The 24,541-nt window shown below is 43.9% G+C and overlaps 1 protein-coding gene across 1 annotated transcript in view; it reads right to left on the reverse strand.

The window, feature by feature from the left end:
- Nucleotides 1-24,541, reverse strand: part of RAD21 (RAD21 cohesin complex component) — a 2,133,215-nt gene that overhangs the window by 1,228,247 nt on the left and 880,427 nt on the right. The window contains exon 7 of the mRNA XM_044067070.1: nucleotides 23,964-24,161. Within this exon, the coding sequence (XP_043923005.1) occupies nucleotides 23,964-24,161 (198 nt within the window). The remainder of the gene's footprint in view (nucleotides 1-23,963; nucleotides 24,162-24,541) is intronic.

Here is a 24,541-nt window from a genome sequence, read left to right on the forward strand (position 1 = left end):
ACTCAGTAAAGACTATGTTAATAGGATACAGGTCTCTAAGATTTTTCGTTAAGACACTTGCTCTAATGCGTTTTTACAATACACTAGTTGTCACCCTTCACACCAGAAAAAATCGGTAGTAAAGGGTCAACTAGTTAGGGCTGCCAGGATGACATTAAAGGACTCCGACTTCGTGGATGAATGTGCACTGTTACAATCTTTTTTCATACAGAGGGGGTATCCAGTGATCCTCCTACATGAAATGATCGATTAAGTCCAGTATAAGAGGATGTCTGGTATATACACTCCAATATTGAGTAGTAACTCCACTGTCAGTTCTTGGGCAAGGACAAGTAAACAACTCTTCAGTCCATATAGTTTTATTTGTACATTTAATATAGACTCTCATGATGTAGTAACTATTATCTTAAAAAATTGGGAAATTTTAATGAGGGATGGCCACCTTAGGTCACTTTTCCCAACACTACCTAAGACAGTGTTTAGGCGTGGTAGTAATTTAAAGTCAATCTTGGAGACCAATTTGAGACCAATGAGCAACAGGGACGGCATGTATAAATGTAATATGTGCCGCGCCTGTAAATACATGGACACGGGTGCTAGGTTTAAAATACGTAACAAACAATTTACGTCTGGGAGGTAGGACTGTACAAGTAAACAGGTTGTTTACCTAGCTACGTGTACAACTTTTCCAGCTTTCTATATCGGTAAAACCAATAGGAAGCTGTGTGAGAGGTTGAATGAACATATATACTGTATAAATAAGAATAAACCTGAAAACGCACTAGCCAGACATATCAGTGAGTATGCAGGACACCAGTTCAAGTTTAGGGTCTTACAACAGTTAAGAAATGATGGGAGAGGTGGACCTTAGTCTTTAAGACTAGAAAGATGTGAACTCCTTTGGCAATTGAGAGTCAATGCTTGCCAATTCCCAGGTATTAACGAGATGAGTTCCATAATGTGTATTTTAGGATTAAAAAATGTGGTTAGACAATGATTGTATATATTCTATAATCACCACTAGGAGAGTTTTATACGATCATAGGAGCAATGTCTGTGTAGGTTAGCCGTCTTAGTATACTCTATGTTCATTCCTCTATAATATATTACATGATAATACACCCTCATCGGATTGCATAGTTAACTATGCACATTATATCATGTTAGATCTTCCAGGTGGATATATTGTAGAACATAGGATATAGAATCTATCTATAGTTTAATCAGTGGGTTTACTATTTAACATACATGATAAAATCATTCGTGTTAATAAGATAGACATTTAGCTGTTTGCAGTAGGTTTTAATTATGGACGTTTACTTATTTAACACACATAATAAAAAAATCCGGGTCAATAAGATAGAAATTTCAGCTGTTTTGCAGTAGGCTCTAGCCATGGATGTTTTTGGATGTTTTTGCATTTATAGCTCATCTCTCATTTATGGATGTTACCCATTTATGGATATTACACTACATTTTTTAGATTATTTTCATTGGTATGTTTATTATCCATTGTACATTAATCCTTATTCTGGTTCGCAGGTTGTGAGAGCCTTTACGAGGGAACAAGTTACATGTGGTTGTAATAGCAACAACTACGGTATGCTTTAGTAATTTAAGGTTACATTTTTAGTAATCAGATGAGTAACAGAGTTAATATTTATTTTATACACACATACAATATTGTCATATATATATATATATATATATATATATATATATATATATATACACACACATATATATATATATATATATATATATATATACACACATATATACACCATTTTGTCATAACGGTCTTGGTATTTTTTAATTTGCGAGTATAACTATATACACCTTTAAATGGTCTGTTACATTACTAGGTTACCCATGTGATTTTTACCTGTAAACCTATATTAGGGCATCTGTATTTGAAAATGGTTGTCAGTTTACCTGTTTTATCTGAAGTTGAGTGATTTTCACTTGACGGAAAGTGGATTTTTACTTCTGCTTTTGTGCCAAACATTCTTGATTAATGGAGCATCTAGTAATTTTGCTTTGACATGGTCTGGCAAGATTTGTTCCTTCAGCCACGCAAGTCATTTCAGAACATACCCAGTGAAAGCATCCCTGCAAGATGCTTCTAAGGCATCAAAACCACACTGAAAGTATGTTTAACAACTTGGTTTGCAGAATGCTTTAACGTTTGTAAATCTTCATTTTCTGCACAATAAGGAATCAAAAAGTACAGTTTTGTACCTACCATAAATGTAGATGTTCGAGGATCCACATTGCTGCAGTCCTTACTATTGGGTAGTCCGCTGTCCAGTCGGCCCGAATACCAGAGTATATGGCTGACGTCGGTCAGGGCGCATTAGACTGACGTCAGTACGTCAGGGTACTAATGCGCATGACCGACGTCATATCCTCAGTCTTTTCTTGCCCCAGATGTCAGAAGACCCTAAAAAGACAAGGCCCAAAAAACCTGCACCAAAAATATGTACAATATATACAAAAATATATACAAAAATATCAGCATATAACCTCACCTACACAACCACCCCTAAACACAGAGGGGAAGGAGGGAGGGTAAATTGGACTGCAGCAATGTGGATCCTCGAACATCTACATTTATGGTAGGTACAAAACTGTACTATGTTCTTCGTTCCACATTGCTGCAGTCCTACTATTGGGTAGAATCCCAAAGCAGAGGTAAGGGAGGCTGGCAAATCATAAAGAAGTAGGAGCTGACAACATGCCTTGCAAAACAGCAGTGGCAAAACCAGCCCTAGACTTAGAGTAGATAGGAAGGTGATAATGCTTAGAGAAAGTATGCACTGAACTCCAAGTAGCTGCCTCCAAAATATCCTTAGTTGCCACCCCTTAGAAATGCTGTTGAAGTGGCAGTAGCCCTAGTGGAATGAGGCCTAATCCCAACTGGAATCTCCTTGCCATGATGGGAATAACAAAATGCAATGCAAAACCCAATCCACCTAGAAATAGTTTGTTTTGACACAGGCTTGCCCTGCGAACTCAAAGCAAAAGAAACAAACAACTGCTGAGACTGCCTAAAATCCTTAGTCCTGCTTAAATAATAACGCAATTGCCTGTGTACATCTAAAGTGTGCAAAATCTTTTCCCCTTTATTTTGGGGGTCTGCATAAAAAGTAGGCAAATGAATAGTTTGGTTTAAAGCCACACTAGAAACCACCTTAGGCATAAAGGAAGGATTAGTGCGTAATGATACCCTATCCTTATGGAAAATCAAAAGGGCTCTACTGCCATAAGGGCCTGCAACTCAGACACCCTTCTTGCAGAAGTAATAGCCAACAGAAAAGCAGTCTTCCATGACAAGTATTTCAATTCAGCAGTAGCCGCAGGCTCAAAAGGTTGTAGAGTAAGTTTTCCAACACAAAATTGAGATCCCAAGCAGGAGTAGGAGCTCTACGTGGGGTCTTATATTCTTTGCCCCTCTAAGAAACTGCTTGAACAAAGGATGCGAAAACAATGGTGGGTCACAATCATAGTGAGCTGAAATTGCTGCAGCATGAATCTTAATGGAAGAGAAGGACAAACCTTTGTCCAATAACTCAGTAAGATATTGAAGAGCCACACTCAAATTAGGCTCAGAAATCTCCAAATTCTTTGCTGTACTCCAAAATAAAATCTCTTCCATTTTTCTGTACACTTTCCTTGTACTAGGTCTTCTAGCTTCCATAATCACATTTAAAACTTGTTGAGGAAGTTGAGACCTGCTGTGTTTCAACACAGAATATGCCAGGCTGTTAGATGAAGAGAGTGAAGCTTGACATTGAGCAGATGACCGTCCTTCTGAGATAACAGATGAGGAATCAAAGGTAAAGGCCATGGAGGCTTCCTTACCAGACTCCTTAGTAGTGGGTACCAGTGTTGCGAGGCCAATCTGGAGCTATCAAAATCATCCTTGGCTTGTCTTGTCTGACTTTTAATAGCACCTTTGGAAGAAGAGGCAGAGGTGGAAAGGCATACACATGAAGGTTTTTCCAACTGAAAGACAGAGCATCCACTTTCCAAGCTGTGTGATGAAACCCCTTTGTGCAAAACTTTGGCAGCTGGTGGTTTAGTGGAGAAGCGAACAGATCTATGTCTGGAGTTCCCCATGACACTGTCAATTTCTGAAATACATGAAGATCCAGTTTCCACTCGTGGGGATCCATGATTTGTCTGCTTAACACATCTGCTAAGGAGTTCTGTGCTCCGGCAGAAACCTTGCCTGAAGAGTTAGTTGCAAGCTTAGCGCAGTCTCCCATAAAATCATTGCTTGCCTGCATAGAGGATAAGAATGTGTTCCCCTTGCTTGTTGATGTACCACATGACAGTTGTGTTGTCTGTTAGAATCAACACCTGCCCTGGAAGAAGTAACTCCTTGAAAGCCATTAATGCAAACTGGACTGCTAACATCTCCTTCATGTTGATATGTAGATGCTGTAGTCTGGCAGGCCACTTGTCTTGTATCCACTTTCCATTTAGATGAGCTCCCCAAGCAATGTCCGAGGCATCTGTCGTTAAAATCTGACTCGCCTCTGGCCGGGTCACAGAGAGTCCCTTGTTTAGGTGACATTCCTGAGCCCACCACAAAAATTCTTTTTGAAGGCAAGGTATTATTTGAATGACAGTGTCCAAACCCTGGCAGTGCTGTGTCCATACATTTTTGAGATACCATTGTAGCTTCCTCATATGCAGTTTGGCATTGGGAAGCACCAGAATACAAGATGCCATGAACCCTAATGCTTGAAGGACTGTCCTTGCAGTCAGCACGGACTGATGAGATAGTTGATGGAAGTAAAGTGATAGACTTTTGTTTGTCCGGGGTTAAAAAGGCCATCTGGGCTGCTGTATTCAGTCTCACACCCAGAAAGCACATGTCTTGAGAGGGTACTAGACTGGACTTTATTTCGTTCACAGAATACCCTAGGCATCTTAGCACTGCTATAACATATTCCAGATGCTGTAGAAGGTCTTCCTTTTCTTGAGCCAGAATCAGGCAGTCGTCCAAGTAAGGATAGATTTGAATTCCTTTTAGCCTGAAGTAAGCTATCACTGGAGCCAGAACCTTTGTGAATACTCTGGGCGCAGTAGATAAGCCAAAGGGCAATGCAGAGAACTGATAATGAGAATTTCCAGCTCGAAAACGCAGATACTTCCTGCAACTTAGTCTTATAGGCACATGAAGGTAAGCTTCCTTGAGATCTAAAGTTACCATCCAGTGATCTTTGCCCAGCAGAGGTAAAAGCTGTTGTAACGTCAACATCTTGAACTTGGGAATGTCCAGATAAGTGTTGAGGATAGATAAATCCAAAATTGGTCTCCACGTGTTCCCCTTCTTTGGTACTAGGAACAGGCGAGAATAAAATCCTAGGCCCCTTTCTGATGCAGGGACTGGCTGAATGGCCCCTATTTGGAGTAACAGAGAAATTTGCTTGTGAGCCTCTTTCCTTTGTGGAGGAGGAACATCTGGCATGCCTTTGAAAGGGGCAATGTATGGAAATAAAACCTGTAACCGTGGTGAATGATATCCAACACCCATCTGTCTTGAGTAATTAAATCCCAATTTCCTTTGAAAAGAGACAGTCTTCCTCCCAAAGGAGCTGCCAGGCGAGAATCTACTGGCAGCTGAAAAGGCAGGTCATTGGGTCTGTTTACGAAAGGACTGACCCCTGCCCTCACCAGAAGTCTGAGCAGGTGAACTCCTGTTCTAGGCCTAAAAGAACCTTGAGCTCTGCCCCTACCACGTCTAGACCTACCCCTAGACTGGGAATCATAAGCAGGATATGTCCATCCCTTAGTAGGCCAATTTCTACTAAACTTGGTGGCTGCACCTGCAAAAATCTTTAACAGTTTGCATAGACTTAGCTTTGTCCTCCATTTTCTTTAAAACTGCTTCCACAGGCAAACCAAACAACACATCAGACTGTAAAGGAGCATCCAAAATCCTTGTCTTAACATGCTCAGCTAAATTCTGATCCCTCAACCAGGCATGCCTGCGAAGAACAGAACTAGTGGCAGCCACCCTCGAGGAGGCCTGTACAGCATCAAAACCACATTGCAAAGAATGCTTACCCACTTGTTCAGACACACGAACTAAATCCAGCAACTCTTTACACTCAATACCTTCCGCCAAAGCATCCACCTTAGATTTCAGTTGTGAAAGGAGATAATTTTGATATTTAAGCATGTGAAACTGACAATTCAACGCCCTCATGGCTAAAGTGGAAGAAGTATACACTTTCTTTCCCCATCTATCCAAAGCCCTTGCCTCTATCAGTGGGAACAGGGTTTTTAACCACAGAGGCCTTAACACCTTTAGGTCCCTGAGAAACAGTTTCCGGGTCTGCCCTAGGACTCTTAAAAAGATACTTATGAGCTTCAGGCACCCTATAGTACCTATCAGGTTTAACAGGAGCAGGAGGCAAAGAATCAGGGTTCAGGAAGCCTCTGCAAAACATCTTCCACCACATTCAACACAGGAGGTATAGCTAAGGGCCTATGCTGGGGCAAAACAAGAATTCCCTAAGCCTTTTCCTGGAATCAGAGTAATCCTGGCCTTCCCATTTAAAGTGCTCCCTCATGGAATGCAGAGTCTCTGAAAATGAGAAATCCTCAGGAGGAGAAGCTGTAGGAGTGGAATCATCCACATCAGAATCAGAATAAGGAGGATACTCCTGCAAATCTTCCAGAAGACTCAGAAGCCTCTGAACACTGTTCAAAACTATCAAACTCCGGTTCCACCCTAGGCCTCTTATCAGGAGGGGCATAGAACCTCTAATCATAGTAATCAAATCTTCTGCCATTTTAAGCATATGTTTCTTAGGCACAGAACCTGAAATGCTAGGAGAAGCCCCACTGAAGCTGAACTTGGCCTACCTCTCAAAGAAGTTTTGGCAACAGAAGGAGAGGCTCTAACTACCTTGGGAAGAGAGGGAAGAACAGTTACCTGAGAAGCCCCTCAGCCTGGCCTACCTCCTGAGAAGGCACATCCTGTAACAGTAAAGTCTCTGCCTGAGACTCCAAAGAAACTCCTGGCAAAACCTCTGGCTCCACTGAGCCTTCTAAAGAACCGACGTCCGGGACTGCCGGTTCATCAACCCTAGGCTTCGCTGTTTTGTCCTTGCGCTTCTTGGGCGAAGCGGGCGTCGGTGCATCCGGCGCCATTTTATAATTGCAACGCTTCCCAAACACTAACCTGGCACAGTCTAACCGTCTCTTAATAGTGCGTTTGTTAAACCTAGCACAAGAGCGGCATCCAACAACGTCGTGCTCAGGCCCTAAACAAGGTATACACAAGGTATGGTAATCCCTATGAGGTATCTGTTTCCCACAAGAAATACAGTTATTCACTTTTCTGACATCCGGTTAAATACTGAGGCAAGAAAAACCAAAATGTTCCCCAACGCGGTACTTAGCCAACTCTGATTCGGTCTGAAACTCCGGCTTCGGAAATATTTCAGAACGCCAACCTGCACTCGCAAAACTGCTTCTGCATCGGACCATGCGGCAAAAAAGACTGAGGATATGACGTCGGTCATGCGCATTAGTACCCTGACGTACTGACGTCAGTCTAATGCGCCCTGACCGACGTCAGCCATATACTCTGGTATTCGGGCCGACTGGACAGCGGACTACCCAATAGTAAGGACTGCAGCAATGTGGAACGAAGAACATCTTTTGTTTAATTAGTTCCATAATATGTTGCTGGTACTTCAACATGTGACACTGGCAATTTAAAGCCCTGATGGCAAGAGTTGCAGAGGTATATACCTTCTTACCCTGTCTAAAGCCCTAGAATCCCTGTCCGAAGGGGTAGGGTTTTTGGCTGTAGTAGCCTTAATACCTTAAGGTCCCCGGGAAATGGTCTCTGGATCCACAGTAAGATTTTTAAGGAGAAATTTGAGAGCCAGGTACTCTGTAGTACCAGTCAGGCTTTCTAGGAGCTGGAGGTAAAGTATCAGGGGTAAGACTGGATTCCATGAAGACATCAGCTACAATATCCAGAACAGGAGGTACAGCTAGAGGCCTGTGCTGAGGCAAGTCTAAAAATTCCCCAAGTCTCTTTTTTCACTGAGGGTAGTCCTGGCATTCCCATCGGAAATGCTCTCTTAGGGTATGCAAGATTTCACCAAAAGAAAAGTCCTCTGGAGGGGAGGCAGAGGGAATGTAATCCTCTGCATCAGAGTCCTCATAGATGGATAAGGATATGCCCTGGTAACCAGGGGGTTCAGAGTCATCGGACTCATGGTCTGTAGAATCAAAAGGAAAATCAATTGTCTTTTAGAGGGGTAAGGCTGGCTTCAATTATAGTAATAAGGTCTACAGCCATTCTAAGCATTCGTTTGAGGCATAGGAGCTTGAGAATACGCTTTAGTCATCCATTTCCTAGGCGTAGTATGAACTCTGGGCCTGAGAAATTCAGCAGTCAAAAAGTAAGTAGTCTGTTTAATACAAACATCGGAAGGCCTAAATACACCCGCAGAAGCCAGTGCCTGCACAGCGGCTCCAGACCCATCCAAGGTAGAGACATCCGCAGGTTCCATAGTCGAAGCAGCATCTCACGGCAAACTGGACTTAGAATGGGTCTCAGTAGATGGCTGCAAATCTGTAAAAGTGGGTATCGGGGGTTGCGAAAGTGCCTCACTGAGTACCAGCAGACTGGCAACTCAGTTTTGGACCCATGCGGTATGTCTCTGTCTTTATCCTTACATTTTTTCGGAAGATCAGTATTCTGATGGCTTAAAGCTATTTTGGAATACGGAGAATGACAGCGAAAGAATTTAGCAACAAAGATAGCCCGAAGACATAGTTCAGGCATGGAACAAGGCAAAAAACAGACAGCGAGGAACATCGTGGTCTGGGCCTAAACAGGTGACGCAGTAAGAGTGAAAATCTCTGAGAGGTATTTGCTTTCCAAAGGCAAGGCAATTGATGACTTTTTCTGACATCGGTTAGAGCAAGAAAAAAGGGTCCCCAACAGGGTACTTCGCTTTAGAAGACTTAAAGTTTGAAACTCAAAAAAAAAAAAAAAAAAAAAACTTTCAGGTAGCGGCCGACCGGCACTTGCTAACTGCTTCGGGCTCCTGCGCGGCAAGAAAAGCTGATATCGGCTGCATGTTTTACACCCCTGACGTCATGGAAGAGGCAGCAGCATAAAATGCAGAAATCCCAAGACTCTGGTATTCAGGCCAACTGAGGGCCTACCTGCAAGTAGATAACCCAAGCGTGATAACTACAACAGTGAAACACGAAGAACATCTGTACTATGTTCCTAGTGTTTCACTTTTGCAGTCATCACCTGTGGGAGGACTGCCAAAGCTGAGGAGAGAGGTGGTAGGATTAGTAAGAGACCTAGGCCCAGGTCAGCATGCCCTGCAGAACTGCAGAGGCAAACCCTGCCCTAGCCTTAGAAAACAGAGGTAGATGGTAATACTTGGTAAAGATATTCACAGAAGTCAACATGGCAACTTCCAGATGTCCCTGGTGGGAACGCCTCTGAGGAATGCTGTGAAAGTGGAGGCTGCCCTAGCAGAATGGGTTTAAATAGATTTCGGGGGGGGTCCCAATGTAATCTGTAGCAGAAATGACTACAGTATGATATGCATTTGGAAATTGTTTGCTTGAAAATGGGAATCTCCTCTGGCCCGGAGGCAAAGCAAACAAGTAGTTGGTCTGTTTTCCTGAAGGGTATAGTACAGTCCAGATAGTATCAGAGCTGTCTGTGCATGTCTAGTGAATGCAAAAATCTTTCCTCCTTGTTTTGAGGGTTAGGAAAGAAGGTCGGTTTATGTATGGCCTGGTTGAGAGTGGCATTAGATACCACTTTGGGTATAAAGGAGGGGTTAGTCCTCAGGGAGGCCATGTCTGCATGGAAAATAAAGGTTCAACAGCCATCAGTACCTGAAGTTCTGAAACCCTTATGGCTGAGGTGATAGCTAGGAAAAAAGTCTTCCAGGAGAGGTATCTTAGTTCTGCTGATGCAGCAGGTTCGAAGGGTGGCAAGGTTAGATTTTCAAAACTAAATTCAGGTCCCAAGCTGGCATGGGTGGCCTTCTGGGAGGTCTGATATTAGAAACCCCTATAAGGAATTGTTTAATCAAAGGATAGGAGAACAGAGGCTGATCTGTGTCAAAATGAGCTGAAATGGCTGAGACGTGGATTTTAATAGAAGAGAAGGAGAGGCCACTATTAAGTAGCTTCTGCTAGGTAGTCCTGGATAAGAGGGATGAAAGGTTGTGAGGTATTGCTTCCTCTGGACTGGCTCCAGGAGCAGAATCTTTTCAATTTTCCTGAGTAAGATTTTCTGGTGCTGGGGCCTTCTGGCCTCTGTGATAATGTCTAGGACCGGTTTGTTTAACTGGGCCCCCTTGCTTAAATTTAGAGTATTACCATACTGATAGTTTGAGTGTCTGCAAGTCTGGGTGCAGCCCCCCCAGAGTCAAGAGGCCTGAGATCAGGGGAATCTGCCTGGGAGGCTGTAATGTCAGGCTGTGCAGTAAGGGGTACCAATGTTGTCTGCGCCAGTCTGGAACAATGAAGATGGCCTTTGGTCTCTCCTCCCTTATTTTGACCAGTAACTTGGGAAAAAAAGGAAGAGGATGGAATGCATACACAAAGAGGGTGTTCCAGGGGAAGGTCAAGGCATCCACCTTCCATGCTAGGCGGTGATACTCTGGTACAGAATTTTTTCAGCTGATGGTTGAGATGCGAAGCAAAGAGAAATCCACCTGCAGGGTACCCCACTCCTGAGTGATTTGTAAAGATTTTTCTGTGAAGCTGCCATTCGTGAGGGTCCAGTAAGTTTCTGCTTAAGTGGTCCGCCAGGTTGTTGTTGATCCCTGGCAAGTATTGGGCTATTAGGTGTAATCCCATGGAAGAGGCAGTAAGCCACAGGTTCATGGCTAGCCTGCACAGAGGTTAAAACAGGGTCCTTCCCCATTTGTTGATTTATCACATTACTGTGCTGGTGTCTGTTTTGATAAGAACCCCAGCTTGAGATGGGTTTGAAGGATGTCAGAGCCTTTTTTATTGCCATCATTTCCTTCTGGTTGAAGTTTCAGGGAAGGTGCTGGGCATCCCAATGACCTTGGGTGCACCTGCTTTCTAGGAGAGTGCTCCTAGCAATGTGTTAATTGTCTGCCTGGTTGGACAAAGGGTGAAGGGAAGACTCTTGTTCTTGGCACAGGCCCCTGTCCACCATGAAACATGGTCCTTATACAGGGGATCAGAGGGAGAGAGATCTCTACAGGTTGAGTGTGCTGACACCAAAGGTTCTTTAGATACCACTGAAGTTTTCTCATGTAAAACCTGGTCAGAGGAATTAGAAGGATGCAAGATGCTATGTACCCCAAGGCTTGCAGGAACTTTCACAGTGAGGTGACTTCTGGAAGCCAACTGGGTGAAGTAGAGAGGCAGGAAGCTCTGCTTTTCTGGGGACAGGAAGGCCGTTTGGGATGCTGTGTCCAGTGCTCGTCACCAAAAAATATCTTCCTGGAGGGTGTTTGCTTTGATTTCTTCTTGTTGATGGTGTATGCTAAAGAGGTTAGGAGGATTTTGACAGAGTACGTCCTTAAGTAGGTTTTCTTTGCACTCTGCCTGAATGAGGCAGTTGTCCAGATAAGGGTAAATATTTATACTTTTGTCTGCAAAAGGCTATGGCCGGGGATAAGCATTTGGGAGCAGTAGAGTAGCACAGAGTACTGAAAGTGTTGCGAGCCTGCTCTGAAGGAAAGGAATTTCTTGCAGGATTCCCTTATGGGGATGTGGAGATGGGCATCTTTTAGATCTAGGTCAACTAACCAGGTATTTTTTGTCAGCATAGGCAGCAGCTGCTGCAAAGTTAGCATTCTGAATTTGGGAACCACCAGGAAGGTGTTAATGGATAAATCCAGGATGGGGTGCCAGGTGCCCTCTTTTCTGGGAACAAGGAATAGTCTGGAATGAAAGCCTTTGCCTTTTAGACACGAGGGGACAGGTTCTACTGCCCCCTGGGATATGAGAGTTTGGACATGTTTTATTGCCTCTGCCCACTGATTTGGAGGCAAGTTTGGGAACCCTCATGGAATTGGGGGTTTCTTGGAGAATTTATATACCTGAAAAATGATCTTTAAGACCCACTGGTCCTTTGTTACAGAAAGCAAATTTTCTTTGCAGAAGGAGAGCCTTCCTCCTAAATTTCCGTGGGTGAAGAGGGGGCAGAGGGAGTCATTGAGAGTTTTTGCGATAGAGGGATGGCTTACAACTCCCTGCCTTTAGAGCAGAATAGGTCCACTATTTGGTTCTCTACTGTCCCTTGGATAGGAGCCTGGATGGTCTGTCGCTGCAGGGCTTACCTTGCCCCTGTCTGCTAGGTGCAGGAAAGGACCAGTGTTTTGAGGGAAAAATCCTGTTGAAAGTACAGTTGTGTACACTTACCATAAATTTAGATGTTCGAGTGTATTCACTGTTGCAGTCATTACATTTGGATAATCTGCTGGCAGGCTGCCCTCAGTCGGCCTGAATTCCAAAGTCTTGGGTCCTGCGTCGGTTGCGGTCTTCTCTTCCATGACGTCAGGTCGTGAGGGGTATAAAACATGCAGCAGACGTCATTTTCTTTAGTTTCTTGCCCCCGATGTCAGGTGCCCCCAAAAAGGTAGCAATATTCTGAATATAAATTTTATATATAGATATATATATATATATATATATATATGCGCATCAATCTAAACTTTACCTTCATCTACAAGAAAATACACCACATAGGCTGTAGAAGATAGAGAAGGAAAGATGAACTGCAGAATGATAGGGGGATGGCAGGAGGGTAACCTGGACTGAAACAGTGAATACACTCGAACATCTACATTTATGGTAAGTGTACACAACTGTACTATGTTCTTGTTTCACCGTTTCAGTCATTACATTTGGGTAGAACCCCAAAGCTATGGTTGGGAGGCTGGACCTAAACAGCATTAGGTGAGGCTATAAGGCCCTGCAGCACTGCAGTGGCAAAGCCTGCCCTGGACTTAAGAGTAGAGGGGCAAATGGTAATGCTTTGTAAAAGGTGTGAACAGAACTCAAAGTAGCAGCCTCAAGAATGTCCTTGGCTGGTACTCCTCAGAAAGGCTGCTGAAGTAGCTGCAGCCCTGGAGGAGTGAGACCTAATGCCCTTGGGCACAGGTTTGCCATGGTGTAAGTAGCAGAAACGGATGCCATGGCTTATCCACATTGAAATTGTCTGCTTTGAAATAGCCTTTCCTTCTGATCCTGCAGCACATGACACTAGTAATTGCTCAGTTTTTCTTAGAGCTTTAGTCCTGCTCAAGTAGAATCTTAGCTGTCTGTGTACGTCCAAGGAATGCAGAATTCTCTCCCCTTTGTTCTGCGGATTTGGATAAAAAGTTGGCAGATGAATTGTTTGGTTAAGAGCCACTGGAAACGACCTTGGGCATAAAAGTAGGATTTGTCCTCAGAGACACCCTGTCTGGGTAAAACATGATAAAAGGCTTTACAGCCATGAGGGCCTGTAGCTCTGAAACTCTTCTTGCTGAAGTAATTGCTAGTAGCAGAGCGGTCTTCCATAAGAACTTTGCATCAGCGGTAGCAGCTGGTTCAAATGGAGGCAGGGTGAGCTTTTCCAACACATAGTTGAGGTCCCATGCAGGTAATTGTGATCTTCTAGGAGGCCTTAAATTTTTGGCTCCTCTAAGATACTGCTTTAGTAAAGGATGAGAAAAGATTGGTGGCTCTGTACTGTAATGAGCCGAAATGGCAGAGGCATGGATTTTGATTGTTGAACAAGATAGGCCTTTGTCAAGCATCTCAGTTAAGTATTGTAATATCGGAGGAATATGCGGTTCTGCTTTATCAGTTCCTTGTGCTTGATTCCATGCACATAATCTCTTTCATTTGTCAGCATAAGATTTTCTAGTACTAGGCCTTCTTGCTTCCAAAATGACATCCATCACAGCTTTACTGAGAGGTGTCTGTGATTACTGGATTAGCCATGCTGCCAGGTTCAGAGTCTGTAGTTGATTGTGCAGGATCTGATTGTTTTGCTGGGTTAGTAGTTGTGGTTTTTGAGGCAAGGTCCAAGCTGGGTATTGAGACAAGTTCCTTAGAACTGGGTACCAGTATTGGCGGGGCCAGACCAGGGCAATTAGTATCATCTCTGGTTTCTCTTGTCTGACTTTTAGGAGGACCTTAGGTAGAAGAGGCAGAGGAGGAAAGGCGTAAACTGATAATTTTCCAACTATCCATGCTTGTCTGTGATAAGTCCTTGTGCAGAATGTTTTCAGTTGATAATTTTGAGGAGAGGCAAATAGGTCTATGTCTGGGCTCCCCCATTTCTCTATCATGCTGAAGATTTGCGGATTTAGTTTCCACTCGTGAGGATCCATAAGGTTTCTGCTTAGTCTGCCAGAGTGTTTTGTTTTCCTGGCAGGAATTGAGCTTGAAGATTTATTTGGTAGGTCAAAGCTGTGTCCCACAGTGCCATGGCTAATCTGCAAAGGGGGTATGAGTGTGTGCCCCCTTGCTTGTTTATATGCCACATGACTGTGGTGCTGTCCGCCTTTATCAGTAGTTGCCCTGGATGAAGTCCTTGAATTCTGTTAGGGCATTTTGAACAGCTAGCATCTCTTTCTGGTTGATATGTAGATGCATTTGATTTGGTGCCCATATGCCCTGAATGCATCTTCCTGCCATGTGGGCCCCCCAGGCATAATCTGATGAGTCTGTTAAGGCTTGGCTGGCAAGGAGTAGAGTGAAGTGCCGTCCCATGTTTTGGTGACAGGCCTTTGCCCACCACAAACTCCTGTTGTAGGCAGAGGATAAGAGGAATCATCGTTTCCAGACAGTGTTGACTCCATAAACTTTTCAGGTACCATTGAAGTTTCCTCGTATGCAGTCTTGCATATGGAATTAGTAAGATGCAGGATGCCATGAAGACCAGGGCCTGCAGAATTTGTCTTGCAGAAGACTGGGTTTTTGTTGCCATCAGTTTGAAGTAAGTAATCAGTTGCTTTTGTCTGGCGTGAAATAAGCCATCTGGGCAGTTGTATTCAAGCTTGCACCCAGGAATGTTATCTTTTGAGAGGGTACCAGTTGTGATTTCTTTTCGTTTGTGTACCCTAGGCATGTTAGGAGCCTTTTCACAAACACCAGGTGTCGAAGTGTGTCCTTGTTCTCTGCTTGAATGAGACAGTCGTCCAAGTAAGGCTATATTTGAATACTTTTGTCTGCAAAATGCAATTACTGGTGCCAGGCACTTTGTAAAGGCCCTGGGAGCAGTAGATAAACCAAAGGGCAGTGCAGAGAATTAGTAATGCATTAAGTCAGCCTTGAATCTGAGGTATCTTCTGCACGACTCTCATTGGGACATGCAGGTATGCCTCCTTTAGGTCTAAAGTCACCAGCCAAGCATTCTTGCCCAGCATGGGCAGAAGCTGTTGCAAAGTGAGCATTTTGAATTATGGAATGTCAAGGTATGTGTTCAAAATCGATAAATCCAGTATTGGCCGCGAGGCCTTTTCCTTTCTGGGTACCAAGAACAGTAGAGTAAAAACATCCTTTTTCCTGTTCTGATACTAACTGAATGGCCCCCTTATCCGAAGGACGCAACCTGTTTCTGTTCTCTGCCCATTGCTTTTTTGGCAGATCTGGCCAACCATTTGTCATCAGCAGTGTGGAAATGGAATCTGTATCCCTGTGATACGATGTTTGGTACCCACTTGTCTTAGATTAACTGCCAATTTTGAGCAAAACGTGCTAATTTTCCCCTTATGGGTGCTGCCAAAAAATAACTGCTTGGTGTAGGCAGAGGGAAGTCATTGGGATTGCTTTCTGTAGGTTTGCACTTTATCTCCTCCAGATTTGGAGGTGGATGCGCCCCATTGCTTTGACCTGTACAAGTCTTGAGCCTGGTATCTGGAACCCTTAGGGCGTCTGGATTTGCCCCTTTGAGCTCTGACAGGAAAGGGCCAATTTTTTGTAGGCCAGTGTCTACTGAATCTAGGTGGCTGCAGTTGTAAGAAATCTAACAGTTTGCATACACTTAGCTTTGTCTTCCATTTTCTTTAAAACCTCTTCTGCCTTAATACCAGAGTCATGCTGTAAAGGTGCATCTAGCAATTTAGCTTTAACATGATCAGGTAAATTTTGTTCCTTTAACCAGGCATGCCTCCTAATCACAGATCCAGTAACTGCGGCAGTGCAGGAAGCCTCTAAGGAATCAAAACCACATTGCAGAGTATGTTTTCCAACTTGCTCAGCTGCATGCAATAATTCCTGTAATTCCTTATTTTCTGCACATTCTGCAATCAACATAATTTTCTGTTTCAGCAATCCCATAACACGCTGTTGGTACTTAAGCATATGAAATTGACAGTTTAAGGCCCTGATTGCCAAGGTTGCAGATGTATAAACCTTTTTTCCCCCACATCTGTCCAGTGCCCTTGAAACTCTGTCGGAGGGGGTAGGGTTTTTTGCTGTTGAGGCCTTAACTCCCTTTGGACCCTGTGAAATAGTTTCAGGATCAGCAGCTGGGTTTCCAAATAAAAATGTATGAGAGTCAGGGACCCTGTAATACCAGTCAGGCTTACTGGGAGCCAGAGGTAAGGAGTCAAGGGTCAGGCTCGACTCCAAAAACACATCATCCACAATGTCTAAAACAGGGGGAATGGCTAAAGGCTTGTGCTGAGGAAGGAGGAAATCCCTGAGCCTCTTTTTTTGATTCTGAGAAGTCTTGACTCTCCCAGTGAAAATGCTCCCTCAAAGTATGCAAGGTTTCTCCAAATGAGTAATCCTCAGGAGAAGATGCAGATGGAATAGACTCCTCAGCATCAGAATCCTCATAAGGAGGTAAAGATAATTCCTGATCAGAAGAGGAATCAGAAGAAACAGAAACCTGATCTGAAGATTCATAGTCAGTGTCTTCCCTAGGCCTCTTATCTGGAGAGGGATGGGTAACCCTGATAAAGGTAATGAGGTCTTCAGCCATTTTGATAATCTGTTTTTTTAGGCACAGAGGCCTGTGCACGTGGCTCAGGTGTCAGTTTTTTAGTTTTAGGTGTCTTTGCAGCTTTTGTCAGTTTGATGTAAAAATGTTGAGGTCTGAATACACCCTCAGAAGCCGATGCCTGCTCAGCGGCTCCGGACCCATCCGAGGGAGCTACATCCGTCGGGCCAAAACCTTGAGTATCTTGTGGCAGGCCGGACTCCACATGGGTGTCGGAAGAGGCCTGTGACTTGAAGGTAGTGGTTAGGGGCTGCGAAAGTGCCTGAGTACCAGCGATTGGCTTAGAAGCTTCGTCGGTTTTGGATCTACTCTCTCTTTCTCTGTCCTTTTCTTTGTGTTTATGCACTCCGGTAGTCTGATTGCTATCCGACATTTCTGGGTAGTTAAATCTGTTGCCAAAATACTTAGATGCAAAAATATCCCGACGCTTAATAGTGCATTGGTTAAATCTAGCACAAAACCGCCAGGCACGTTGTGATCAGGGCCTAGGCAAGGAATACTGCTTAAATGGAAATCCTTATGAGGTATTTGCTTCCCACAAGTAATACAATTATTAACTTTTTTTGACATCGGTAAAAAGCACGAAAAAAGTTTCCCCAATGGGGTACTTAGCTTTAGTGAAGACTTCGGTTCTGAAACCCAAACTCGAATATTTCAGTAGTCGGCCGACCGGCACTTGTGAAATGCTTCTGCTTCGGGCACCGCGCGGCAAGAAAGACTAACATGGCATTGGCTGCATGTTTTATACCCCTGACGACCTGACGTCATGGAAGAGAAGACCGCAACTGACGCAGGACCAAAGACTTTGTAATTCAGGCCGACTGAAGGCAACCTGCCAGCAGATTACCCCAACTGTAATGACTGCAACAGTGAAACACGAAGAACATCCTAGGAGGTTGTACCTGAAAGAAATCTTTTACTGTTGCATAGATTTTGCTTGGTCTTCCATCGTTTTAAGCACCTCTTCTGCTTTTACTCCAAACAAGCGGTCCTTACTCAAAGGTGCAATTAATTTAGATTTGACATGATCAGGGAGAGGTTGTTCCTTCAACCATGCATGTCCCCTAATGAGATCCTGACACTGCTGCCCTGCTTGAGGCTTCTAGGGAGTCATATCCACAGTCTAATAAGTGTTTGACCACTTGACAAGTAGAGTGCAATAAATCTAACTCTTTCGACTTGGCACAGTCAAGAAAGGTTGAAATCTTTTGCTTTAATAGTTCCAAAGTGTGTTTATATTTTAACATGTGGAGCTGACAGTGGAGTGCTCTGATAGCAAAGGATGTTGAGGTGTATACTTTCTTACCTCATCTGTCCAGAGGTCTGGAATCCTCAGAAGGAATAGGATTCTTTGCAGAACTAGCCTTAGCTTCTTTTGGTCTCTGTGTAATGACCTGTGGGTCTGCAGCAGGATTTCTGTACAGGTGTTTGTGAGAATGCAGTACTCTAATACCAGTCAGGTTTACTGGGAGCAGATGGAAGGGTGTCAGGAGGTAAGCTGGACTCATGGAAGACATCCACCACCTCTAAGATAGCGGGATAGCCAAGGGTCTGCGCTGGGGCAGGTCTAGAAACTCAGTCTTTTCTTAGTTGAGGGAAGCCCTGGGTTTCCCCACTGGAAATGTTCCCTGATGGTGTAAAGGATTTTCCCAAAGGAAAATCTTCTGGTGGGGAGGCAGAAGGAATGGATTCCTCTGCATCTGAATCCTCATAAGCAGTCAGAGGTGGTTGTTCCTCTTCAAAATCTGAATAATCAGACTACTCAGAATCCTGTTGTCAGTATTTCAGGAGAAGGGTTTCTCTTCCTTTTAGAAGTTGTGGCCTGACTACCCCTGATAAGGGAGATAAGACCCTCTGCCATTTTAAGCATTGAGCTTGGGGTGATGGAGCAGGAGAACGATGGTGGCTAGAGGTAGATTTCCTAGGAGTAGCCTTGCTTCCAGGCATAAGAGTATAATCACTCAAACAGTAGTTGGATGAGAAGTCAGTTTTTGTCTAGATTCGGTAGTGCAAGAAACCTCCTTGGAAGCCGGTGCCTGTGTCAAGGCTCCAGACCCAACAGAGGCAGACACAACCAAAGGTTCAGAAGATGAAGATTTCTGCGGCATACCTGACTCCAAAAGGGTCTCGGTAGAGGCCTGAGAAAGTATCTAATCGGCTATCAGAGGCTGCAAAAGCACCACACTGAATTCCGGAGAACTGATGACCTGCTTAGTGGTAGAGTCTTCAGAAGGCTTAGCCTTGTGTGGGCCTCATCTTTACGTTTCTTTGGAAATTCTACAGATTGTTGACTGATGGATGCCATTTCAGAATTCGAAGACAAAAATACCTTGCTACAAAAAGAGCTCTACGACGAATTATACCTGGCTACAATAAGAGCTCTATGACAAATTGTTCTCACGTTAAAATGGGCAAAGAACTGGGAACAGGGGACGCTGTGGTCTGGGCCTAAACAAGTGACACAGTATGAATGGAAGTCTCGGCGTGGGATTTGCCTTCCACAGGTGAGACAGTTAACTTATTCGGACATCGGTTAGTGCAAGAAAAAGGGATCCACAACTAGGTACTTTGCTTTAGACATTTTCAGCTGTGATTCAAAACTCTGGTAGCGACCGATCAGCACACTTAAGAGCTGCTTCTGCTACGGGTTCCATGGCAAGAAAAACTGATGTAATGGCGTCTGCTGCCTTGCTTTATAGCACCGACGACGTGACGTCAGTCAGCAAGCATCATCAGCCGACGCAGAACACTGACTCTGGTATTCAGGTCGGCCGAGGGCTACCACAGCACGGATAACAGACAGGTGATGACTGCAACAGTAAAACATGAACACTTGAAAGCCTCAGTCATAGCCAGTCTTAGACGGGCAATGTCAGACCTATGCCACGAACAGAGGGAAACACAACCTAATGAGAAGGAATACTGCAACATGCAAGAGAAGGACATTTATGGTTATGGTAAGTTTTTACACAACTTTTCTGTGAACTCCCATTCCCATGTTGCATTAGTCCACATATGGGTAAGTGCCAAAGCTCGCTATTAATGTGGAGGTGGTCTAGAGGCTGTCTCCAGGAATCAGTAAAGGATAGCCCTGGCAAACCACGCCCTAGCTCTAGAAATGTGGTCTAGTTTGTAATGCTTGGTAAAGGTGTATACTGATGGCAAAGTAGCTTTAGGAATAGGCTGAGACTTGATAGGTCTAGAATTAGTCTCCACGGTCCATGTTTTCTAAACCAAAAAAATCCAGGAGTAGAAACCTCTTCCTTTTGCTTCTGGGGGTGATGGTGCCCTGGGCCTGCAGGAAGTGCAACTGCTGTGTTTGGGGCTTTGGGATGCAATTTCCCTGGGGGGGGGGGGTTTAAGCCAGGTCATGAAGTAACCGTTTTGAAGGATTGACAGGACCCATTTGTCCGATGTAATGAGAGTCCACACAAAGAGGCAGTGCCAGAAGTAGAGAGGGGGGGGGGGCTGGAGGCAAGGTGGGCAGGTCATCAGATGCTATCTGCCCGATCTTGAAAGGGCGGTCTCTGGCTAGAGGAAGGTGAAGCTCTAAGCTGGAGAGGGAGGCTCCCTGGTAGGTCTTCTAGTTCTGGAAAGAGCTGAAGGGCGAGAGTGCTTCTTTATTAACTGAGTTTTAGTTGGGTAGTTGAGATGGAGATAGTGGCAGGGTCGGCACTTTAGGAGGTACTTGGCAGTGTCAGGAACTTTGTAAAGTCTGTCATGTCTACATGGAGCAGGTGGTTGAGAGTCTGGATTTAAGGATGCTGAGAAGACATCCAGGAAGACAGGCAGGACTGGAGGAACAGCAGACTGACCTGGGGAATCCATCAGAATGAGGTTGTAGCATCTTTTTTGTACCTCAGTCAACTCAGAGGATTCTCACTTGAAATGATCTTTCACCTTAGAGATGGTTTCCCCAAAGGCCAAATCCTCAACTGGGGGAGTCAGGATTGACAGATTCTTCCTCTGGGGAATCATACCCTAAGGGAGAAGAGATCTGAGAGGTGTAAGAAAGATTCTTCAGAGAAGAATCACAAAGGTAGTCATTCCCTCACGGTAGGGTCTGCAGTTTGTGGCCTAGGGCTCAAAAGTGGAAGAGGAATGCTAGCAGTCCCCACAGAAGCAGACCGCAAGGCCAGAAAGGTATTAAACAAGCTTTGACTGAAGATTGCCAGTCAGGCATGCTTTCAGGAGGAGAAAGAAAGTTCCTTTTTAAGGGGCCTAGCTTGTGTCTGAAGGGGGGGCTGGAAACTCGAGTCTGTAAAGCACCGGAAGGATCCGACAGGCCTGCTGGCCCGTCTGTACCCCACTGAGACAAATGTCAGAAAAGCCTGTATGGACGTGCCCTTTGCGCGGGATTGTGCAGCTTCTGTAGAGATACCTGTTCTATCCAATGCGGTGGATTCCAATTCCTCTACCAGGCCGACACTGGCTACGGGCTGAGAGTCAGATGCTAGAAGCGCAGCAGTAAGGATAGGCCGTGAAGTCCTGACCGCCTTTGGCGGTTGAATAGGTACGCTGGATGAACTCTCCTTCCTTAACACAAACTGTTTTAACCTTTGTTTTTTTTAAGTACAGGTATAGCACATGCAAATGACTACGCAAAGGTTTGGGCATAAGGTGAGAAACTGGACAGGCCTTGTCGTGCGACTGTCCCAAAGAAGAGAGACTAATCATGGGAGTCCTTGAGGAATCTGCCAGCCACATGTACACTTGCCCTTTCTGGATGATGAACAGGCAATACAATAAAGAAAAAAGGACTGAAAGGTTCCCCAATGGGGTACTTATATGATTTCTCAATAAACACTGCAGCGAGCAGGAACACCTGGTGTACGACTGGCGACTGAGTTTCAGAGGGCTGGTGCGTGTAGACGTCACTTATAGAACATGTTCCTTGAGCCACTTCAGACATACCACAGACCATTTAGGGACAGAAAATTTTTGCATACTGGCCAGACATATGTGAAGCAAGAAATTTAAACCCATACATGAATACTGCAACATGGGAACAGAAGGACATCAATGCAGCCACACTGTCTCCATCTGGATTAACCTGTGGGACTTCATATCAGACGCTGGTCAATTCAAATTCCTTTAGTCTGTTTTGGCTCCGCCTCCCTCAATTCCCCACTCCTGCATTCTCTCTCCAAATCGAGGTTGTCCCAGGAGTCAAAACAACATTCAACTAAACCATACAAAACTCTTGTAACTAGACAGCCCACTCCAGTGGAAATGTGAGACTAAAAAAAAGTGAGGAGTGAAGAGCCTCCAATATCCTCATACAGAGGGGAAAAACTCATGAAACTCACAAGGTCAGCAATAAAATCAGCGGCAGGAGGGTGGGAGTTTGAACCAGATGGAGAGAGAGACAACATGGCTCTATCGTTATGGATGGTACATAGCTTTCATATCAGATGTCTGCTTACTAGATTCAATCTACGGAACAGTGTCCAGCCATGAAAATTCACCAGGAGAAACTAAGGAAGGATATTCCTTAGTACACAAGACCTGGACCTAGACTGAATGCCCAGCTTACAATGCAACAAAAAATGTGGTGGTCCTGCCAAGTAGTAGCAGCACAAATCATCCACAGGTACTCTAGAAAGGCAGGCTGTAGAGTGCTGAATGACCTTTGGGCTTGTATAAGAGTCTTGCTTTTCAATTAATATACAAAAAAAATACAGCCAGCTGGACACAGTTTAGTTACAGGAGAGGCCAACTTTGATTTCAAGAGACAAACTAGTGAGACTTCCTGAAAAACTTGTTACAGGCAAGACAAAATCTTAATTGCAGGTGTACATCAAAACAATTCCCAAGACATTCGCCTGTTAGAAAGATTTTGAAAGAACACAGGACTTAAGGTTATTCTCAGAAGCTACCTTAGGCATAAAGGAAGGGTCCATATGAAGAGAAACCCTGTCTTTATGAAACACTAAATAAGGGGGTAAAGAATGGAGTGCGTGAAAATCTGAAAGCCTTTTGGAGGAGGTATTCATCAACATAGAAAGTTTTCCAAGACAGTGTCAAATCAGAGGAAGTGGATGGTTCAAAAGGAGGGCCAGTTAGATCCTGAAATAAAAGACCAGACTGGATCCCGTACTGGAGGAAGACGTAGGAAAGTACCTTTGAGAAAAGCCAATGGCATACTCTCTCTATTGATAGGAAAAGTTAAAAACCAACACCAAGTGTACTTTGATAGCTGAAAAACTAGATACTGAGCAGAACTCAGCGAGAAAATACAAAATTGACTCTAAGGGTGCAGAGAAGGGATAGAGTCCCTGAGCCTGTGGTCACAAAACAAAATGTTTCCATTTACTGGTATACACCTTTAAAGCAGACACTGAGAACAGGATAATATATAAACCACAACCTGTGAAAGCCTGGGATACAAGGAAACTGAAGGACCTATGCAGTTAACCTGAGAGACTGAAGACTGGGGATCCAGACCTACTGGGTGAGGAATGCGACCTGAAATGGGATCCAATATCCAAAGGGTGTATTTCAGAAGACGCCAAAGGAAAGGAAATCACACCAAATAAGGTCTTCAATCCAGTGTACTTAACAAAAGGAAAGCAAATAAAAGTGCATAACATAAAGCGAGCATTTCTTAAGAGTTAAAGAAATCTTTTTTCTAATACGGTCAAAATATTGCAAGTCAGTGAATGTAATGTCAGAAATGACAAGCTCCACTTTCCATAAACTATCTTTCCACAACTTCACTTTTGGTTGCTCAGAGGACATGTTTTAACTAAATTAACAGCGAGTTACTCAAGCAGACACATTTGTATTCTACTTTGATTCCACATGTATAATTCTGAATAATTCACGTTCTGCAAAGTACAGTGTAAAACAAACTGTAAAACTCATGGCAATCTCTACTTATTCACGTTAATGCAGAAAAGTGGTATGTAAATTAACTATCCTGAGGAATCCAAACAATTTAAAAAAACTTCTCTCATACCCAAAATGCCTCCTTCATTTCCCTCTCCAAAATTATCATCCTGATGGTCATATTCTAGAGGATTATTCTTCTCATTCAGGTGACTTGAATTCTGCTCTGGTTCCAGCAGAAGATTTGAAGCACTAGTACTGACCAGCATGTCATCTTCAAAGGCACTACCTTCTCGCATGATTTCCCGATCATCCATTCCAAAATCACCTACAGAAAACAAGATTAAGGTAAAGTTTTAGAAAACTACTATACTACAATGCAAAAACTGGTGCAAATCAATCAGACTCGTTATCCTGGGTTCTTGACATGGACTGTATTAAGAGATACTAATGCAGAAGTCAAACAACAAAGGTTAAATCAGTGCAACAACTTCTTTAAATCCCCATACTCTTCCTCAAAAAGTTAAATAGCTAATAGTAGCCAACACACACGTGTACATACATAGGTTACTAGGCCACAAAGCAGAGTTACAGAAAGATTTGTGTAAAATCTTACCATGACCATAGATGTCCTTCGTTCATGTTGCAGTATTCCAAACCCTTGGAGTTTCTTCTCTTGCTACCCGAATGTCTGGCCAGTATACAAAA

This window comes from Protopterus annectens, chromosome 3.part1 (assembly GCF_019279795.1).
Source record: "Protopterus annectens isolate FY-2018-M chromosome 3.part1, PAN1.0, whole genome shotgun sequence".
NCBI lineage: Eukaryota > Metazoa > Chordata > Ceratodontiformes > Protopteridae > Protopterus > Protopterus annectens.